At 52.0% G+C, this 6,583-nt stretch overlaps 2 protein-coding genes across 4 annotated transcripts in view; one reads left to right on the top strand and one right to left on the bottom strand.

The window, feature by feature from the left end:
• The first annotated feature begins 1,574 nt into the window (after window positions 1-1,574).
• ART5 (ADP-ribosyltransferase 5) lies at window positions 1,575-4,657 on the top strand. 3 transcript variants are annotated; one of them, XM_003780937.1, is made up of 4 exons: window positions 1,575-1,640; window positions 2,889-3,618; window positions 4,175-4,207; window positions 4,413-4,657. In XM_003780937.1, the coding sequence occupies exons 1-4, from the start codon at window positions 1,584-1,586 to the stop codon at window positions 4,466-4,468; spliced, it is 876 nt and encodes a 291-aa protein (XP_003780985.1). In that variant the 5' UTR covers window positions 1,575-1,583; the 3' UTR covers window positions 4,469-4,657. The 3 variants fall into 3 exon arrangements, with proteins under 3 accessions (XP_003780985.1, XP_012657239.1, XP_012657245.1); XM_012801785.1 differs by having other exon boundaries at window positions 4,284-4,436; XM_012801791.2 differs by having other exon boundaries at window positions 1,584-1,640; window positions 2,889-3,414; window positions 4,287-4,657.
• A 619-nt stretch (window positions 4,658-5,276) lies between these two features.
• The window catches only part of LOC100952222 (short transient receptor potential channel 2-like), a 52,604-nt gene continuing 51,297 nt past the window's right edge, over window positions 5,277-6,583 (bottom strand). The window contains exon 20 of the mRNA XM_023514071.1: window positions 5,277-5,668. Coding sequence (XP_023369839.1) covers window positions 5,277-5,668 — 392 coding nt within the window. The remainder of the gene's footprint in view (window positions 5,669-6,583) is intronic.

The raw sequence follows: 6,583 nt of genomic DNA, 5'->3' as shown, positions 1-6,583 counted from the left end.
CTCCCAAGTAGCTGGGACCACAGGCGCCCGCCACAACGCCCGGCTATTTTTTGGTTGCAGCCGTCATTGTTGTTTGGCGGGTCCGGGCTGGGGACTCGAACCCGCCACCTTAGGTGTACGTGGCTGGCGCCTTAGCCGGTTGAGCTATAGGCACTGAGCCCAAAGCTCTTTTCTTAACAAGCATTCTCCTTTGGGAGGATACAATTCCTTCCCCCTCCTTTCTCACTTTCCTCCAAGCCTGGATTTTGCCTTCCTGTTTCGTCTACAGGAAGGATTTTTTGGGAAAAAAAGAGTTCTAGATGGAGGAAACTATTTGGCTGACAGTCTGAGGGGATGAGGGGACAGGGCTGGAGTAAATGAGCCATAGCAGGATGGAGTCCTGTGGGTTAGTCTACCTCTTATATCTACCCCAGTCCCAGCAGGCAGCATCTCTTAATTCCTGACCTTCAGGACCCCAGAGTCCTCTATCAGCTCTGGGCAGGAGTGATACCCTCGCCCCGCCGGGCTCAGGCTGTAAGAAAGCTCCCCCTCCCTGTTTACTAATTGCTCCGTTGGCCTCTTCTCTAAAATAAAGCCAAGTTATTTATAGACAAGCCCAGAAGAGGTGGAGGGGGAGGCTAATGTTTATAAACATGGGGTCACCTGAGTGTGGGAGATCCAGAGAGAGGTTCTGGGAGAGGGGCGGGGCTGGGCTCTGAGGATGACAGAAGGCTTTGCCTCTGGTCCAACCCCACTTAACCGGAAGGGGGAGAGGGTAAAGACGAGGGACAGGCTGCTGCTCAGATGCTGGAGCCCGTGACCCTATAAGAGGGGCGTATGCAAATTGTATGTAAATCAGCGAGTGCTCAAGCGTTGACCTCTTAGCTGCCAGGACCCCCGCGGGGCTCCCTGTCCCAGCGGTCTGGGGGCAGGAGCCGGCCGGGTCAGTGACACCTGAGGAAGAAGCGAAGTCTCACAAGTTTCCTTCCCGATCCTGGCCTTGCTCAGAGCCAAAGGGGATCCTAAAGAAAGAACCCGCTGTCCTTGTGAACGAGTTACCTCCCCTAGCCCCTTCCCAGCCACTGCCCCCGCCCACTCCCGTGTCTGTTGTTGGGGAGGAGAGGTGTCAGGTTACCGTCGCGGGGGCTATAGTTAGCCGCGGGGATTTTGTTTATTAGCTGGACTCTGGGGACAGCTCAGCCTGCCCCGACTGTCAAAGCTCCTTCCTGATCTCGGCCTCCGCAGCCTCCAGGTGGGTCCTCGTCCCTCACTCCTCTCGGGCGGAGCCAAATTACGGCCCCACTTGTACTGTTACGAAAAGGACGTGAGACAGGAGGTGCTGAGCGAGGGCGTCTAAGGAGTCTGGGGAGCAGACTGGGTGCTGCGCAGAGGTGTGCAAGGGACAATCAAATCCAAGGCCCCGCCCACCCTTAGGTCCGCCCTTTGCCCCGCCCACGCCCCTCCTGGGTCCCAGTTCTGGACCAGGGACCCCACGTGCAGCTGGAGAAAGGATCCGGGTCTGCGTCTGAGCCCACGGAAGCTGGACCTGACCGCCGCAGGTGTCACTTTCATCTGGACCTGGCCCTGCTACATCTCCCCCAGGGATGGTGCTGGCTACTCTGCTGATCGCCCTCAGCTGCCTTGGCTTCCACATCCTCCAGGTAACTCCAGGAATCACATCTTACCAAAAGGGGGAGGTTGTGGAGCAGGCTCTGAAGAAGTGTGGGGGTGGGCTGACTCCTCACAACTCTCTCCTAGGATTCTTCCCTAGAATGCTACTCCTCTAAATTTCTTACTCTCTGGAACCTTCATCCCTTCAGGGAGCCCCACATTCCCATTCCCCCTCCCAGAACCCCCACTTCCACGCACCGCTCCACTTCATGTTACCCCTCTCTAGGGATACCTCCAGCCTTCTACTCACTTCTCATCTCCCATCATAGGCACAGCCTAGGCAAACCCTTCTGGGTCACCTGTGTGCTCTGGGCTTGGCAGCCCCTCTCAGACCAAGGCTTGATCTCCCACCCCACCTCTCAAGTTTAGAGATAAAGGTTTCCAAAGCAGGAGAGGACTCAGGAATTGCAGAGCTGATAATGATTTGGTGTGGTGGCCAGACACCTGCAAGGGCCTCCAGAAGGATGACAGGGAAAAAGTATCTGAGGAGAATGGGGTCGGGGTCAGATAATTGGACATTGGCTACGTATTTGCATATCACCTGGATATTGAATCTTAGAGTAAGAAAACTGCTTGGAGGTCATCTAGCCTCATCTGCCACCAAGTGCAGAAACCTTTCTTAGGATAAGATGACCCCTTTTAGGTTGTATAGAAATGAAGTTCTTTTTTTTTTTTCTTGAGACAGAGTCTCAAGCTGTTGCCCTGGGTAGAGTGCTGTGACGCCAAACTCCTGGCCCCAAGCAATTCTCTTGCCTCAGCTTCCCAAGTAGCTAGGACTATAGGCGCCCGCCACAACGCCCAGCTATTTTTTGGTCCTGGTTGGATTTGAACCTGCCAGCTCTGCCAGCTCTGCCAACTGTGGCTGGCACCCTAGTTGCCTGAGCTACAAGTGCCAAGCCAGAAATGAAGTTCTTTATGCTATCCTTATAATAGCTCTATGAGATTGAAAGTAACTTCAATTCATAGATGGAGACATGGAAGCTCAGAAAAGTTAAGAGACTTACCCCAGATCCCATAGCTTGTGGGTGAGGAAATCAAGATTTGAACCCATGTCTATCTGACTCTAGTGCCTATGTTAGTTAAGCCTCTTCTTGAACTCTTGCCAAATCAGATATACCAGATATTTGGACATAGAAATGAGATTCTGTGTTTCTAAGTTATCTGCCCCAAGACCTCCTCTGTTCAGTGCTCTAAACTGACACCCTTTCCTACGTGGCTCCTCCTCCCTTCCTCCACAGGCTCAGGCTGTTCCCATCCTGCCCCTGGGGCTGGCTCCAGATACTTTTGACGATGCCTATGAGGGCTGTTCAGAGGAGATGGAGGAGAAGGCAGCCTCCCTGCTAAAGGAGGAGATGACCCACCATGCCCTGCTGCGGGAATCCTGGGAGGCAGCCCAGGAAGCCTGGGAGTACAGGCGACGAGGGCTCACTCTGCCCTCTGGCTTCAAAGCCCAGCATGGAATAGCCATTATGGTCTATACCAACTCATCTAACACCTTGTACAGGGAGCTGAACCACGCCGTGAGGATGGGTGGTAGCTCTCGGGAGCACTACATGAGGCATTTCCCCTTCAAGGCCCTACATTTCTACCTGACCCGGGCCCTGCAGCTCTTGCGGGGCAGCGAAGGCTGCAGCAGGAGACCTGGGGAGATAGTGTTTCGAGGTGTGGGCAGCCTTCACTTTGAACCCAAAAGACTGGGGGACTCTGTCCGCTTGGGCCAGTTTGCTTCCAGCACCCTGGATGAGGCGATAGCCCGCAGATTTGGTAATGCCACCCTCTTCTCTCTAAGGACTTGCTTTGGGGTCCCTATCCAGGCCCTGTCTGTCTTTCCTGAGGAGCGTGAAGTGCTGATTCCCCCCCATGAAGTCTTCTTGGTAACCAGGTTCTTCCAGGATAAAGCTCAGAGCCTAGTGACTCTCTGGAGTTATAATCAGACCTGCAGCCACTTTAACTGCGCCTACTTGGGTGGTGAGTTATGCATGGGGGAAGCAGAACTGGTGGGAGGGGCATAAGTCAGATAAACGTCACTACACAATCCCTGGACCTTCAGGTGACCCACTTGGTTAATCAGAGTTGAGGGCTAGATGTCAGCTGTAGTTATTCTGTACATCTGTAATTCTGTCAGGTCCTAAAAGTGTTTTCCAGATCTGTGAATATTCTCAGATGATTCTACATGTTTTCAAGAGTCCATTTGCTATACAGTCTAATAGACCAAAAAGACCTGGTTAAGGATATTGGAAAGTAGAAGAAAGACCTGGGAAGCTTGTTGGTGGTGACAGGGCACACGCATGCCATTCTCAAGTGCTGAGGTGGGAGAGAGTGACTGGGGCTTGGGTGGGAACGGGAATGGAAAGACAATTTGGAAAGATTCCCTGGGGAAGGAAGAAGAAGGTAAATCAGAAGTTTGCCTTTAGGTGAAGGGAAAGAAGGACCGAGATGGGGAATGTCCCTGCCAGGGTCTGGTGGGAAGGGAAATTTGGGATGTGAGAGCCATACAAAGGCCTCACCTTGCTGCCTATTGCAGGGGAGAAGAGGCGGGGCTGTGTGTATGCACCAGGTAAGTCTCCCTCCTGCCCCTCCCTCAAGTGCTGTGACTTCTCCTGGCCCTGCTTCATCTTCTCTTCTCTTTCCAGCAGGAGGGCAGCCAGAGTCACCCTCTGAGGGGACCTCCTCTCTGCTCTCCTGGAAGACCCTGCTCTTGGCCTCTGGGGGGTTCCAGCTGTCAGGAGCTGGACCCTGAAAGTCTAACACCTGCCACTTAGGAGTCCTGGGAACTAGTGACCTTCTTATGAAGAAAGGGGGCTTCAAACAGCCCTAAGAAGCAAGAACATGGTTTTGGACCCAGCCCTAGCAGCCATCTCCCCAACCAAGATATGGGAAGACTTGAGGCCACGGCAGGGTTAAGGGAGCCCCCCTATGCAGTGGGGACTTCCTGGGATAAGCAAGGGAAGTACTGTGATGGTTACTCGATTAAACAGTGTTGCATTGTGGAGATACGGAATTTTATGACTGGTTTATTCCATGACACTGAATCATCTGCCCTGCTTGGGCCCTACCAAGCTAAGGAACTGGGGGACTAAAAAGAGTAACTTCTTGAACACTCCTAGACATGGTCCCCTGCACAGACCTGTCACACACATAATTTGCAAATCCAGAGGCTTGAATAGCCAAAGGGTCCTTAGAACAACCAGGGACGCAGGAAGGCAATGGATGGATTCTTCAGCCATATTTGTCAGATGAGAAATGTAAAGCAACTGCTCAAGGTCAGAGAGTCAGTATTGGACCGAGGCCTCATACCTCCCAAGCCTCCTGCCTCCTGGCCCAGCACTCTTTCCATTGAAGATTTGGGGAAGCCCAAAGTAGGATCCTAAGCCCAAGATACTTGGGACCCCAGAGCAAGCCATTTTTCTCTGCCCTGCTCCCATAGGATCTATTTTAGGAGAACAAAGGGGAAGAACTCAAAACATCAAGACCCAGAGATTCTCACACACTCTGGAGGCATCTGATATCCAGAACAGAAACTTTATTGAGGCAAGAAAGCAGCAAAGGCTCCTACTAAGTGACCTTCAGCCTCACCCATCTAGGTTGCTATCCTTAGCAACAGAAAAAGGGTAACTTCTACTGAATTAGGACCCACCCTTGGTCCCCATATTCTCTTCCTGGGGCAGGTTCCCATCCCCCTCTGCTTCCAGTTCCCTGTGCACTAGCACTTGTGCTGGGGAAGAGGGGCCAGACTGTCTAGAAGCTGGAGTTCTGGCACCTTCAGTGTCCTGGAGCCCAGTTTCTGAAGATACTTGGGTCTCCACAATCCCTGGCACTGTCAGCTCTGGAGTCTCAGGGATGGGGGTGCTCAGGTTCTGGAAGCTGTTGCGTACTTGGGTGATGTAGCGACTGAGGATGCTGGCACCATCAGGAGGCCGGAGTGTCCCTCCCTCTGCCAGAGTCCGCCGGACCCCGGCTATCTCACTTTGCAGTCGAGATACAGTCTTGGTGAGCTCTGTCAGCCTGTTGCCCAGGTCTGGAGGAAGTGGAGTATAGAGGGGATCTTTCAGAAGATGAGCTTGCCCTGTACTTCTACCCTGAACAGAGGACACCCCAGAGGGCACCAGAGGACACCCTGTCTGGAGTTCTTGAGTAACAGGAGCTTAAAGAAATGAGGGACTGGCTGATGGGCTCATGGTCAGGGAGGTGGACAGAATCTGGGGCAGACGAATCTAAGTAGGGAGAGGGGAAGTTTAGGAGACATAAAGAAGAAAAGTGTTGAGGGCCAGAAAAGGGATCAGGAATCATAGGGACAGTTTTTAAGTAATTAGAGTTGTACATCTGCCCCGTCAACCCTCTCCCCAGTCTACATCAGTCAGCAAATACCCATCCTTCAGGCCCAGTTCAAATTCCTCTTCCTCTGGCTTCTTCTATCTATTCTTCTACCTTTCCATGATCCTTTCAAAATGCTAGGTGCTTTTTCTCCTTTGGGCTCCCACTGCAATTTGTGTCTCTCTTAGCTAAGCATTTTCATTTTTCATTTTTTTAATTTTTATTTTTAGAGACAGAGTCTTGGGCTGAGTGCAGTGGCTCATGCTTATAATCCTAGCGCTCTGGGAGGCTGGGGCAGGTGGATCACCTGAGTTCAGGAGTTCAAGACCAGCCTGAGCAAAGCGAGACCCCCATCCCTATAAATAGAGGAAAAAACTAGCCAGGTGTTGTGGCAGGCATATGTAGTCCCATCTACTCAGGAGGCTGAGACAAGATGATCACTTGAGCCCAAGAGTTTGAGGTTACTGTGAGCTATGACACTAGGGCACTCTACCCCAGGGCAATTTAATGAGACACTGTCTCAAAAAAAAAAAAAAAGAGACAGAGTCTCACTCTATTGCCCAGGCTGGAGTATAGTGGCATGACCAAAGCTGTAGCTTTTTTTTTTTTTTTTTTTTTT

The sequence above is a fragment of the Otolemur garnettii genome, unplaced genomic scaffold, assembly GCF_000181295.1.
Source record: "Otolemur garnettii isolate 467f Iridium unplaced genomic scaffold, OtoGar3 scaffold00001, whole genome shotgun sequence".
NCBI classification, from domain to species: domain Eukaryota; kingdom Metazoa; phylum Chordata; class Mammalia; order Primates; family Galagidae; genus Otolemur; species Otolemur garnettii.
This window is presented reverse-complemented; position numbering and strand designations above follow the sequence as displayed.

Excerpts from the sequence above, each read along its gene's own strand:
- ART5 (XM_012801785.1), top strand. The coding sequence starts at position 1,584 with ATGGTGCTGGCTACTCTGCTGATCGCCCTCAGCTGCCTTGGCTTCCAC. Across the intron at positions 3,619-4,174 it reads TAACTGCGCCTACTTGGGTG|GGGAGAAGAGGCGGGGCTGT; the intron begins GTGAGTTATGCA and ends TGCCTATTGCAG. Across the intron at positions 4,208-4,283 it reads GGGCTGTGTGTATGCACCAG|CAGGAGGGCAGCCAGAGTCA; the intron begins GTAAGTCTCCCT and ends TTCTCTTTCCAG.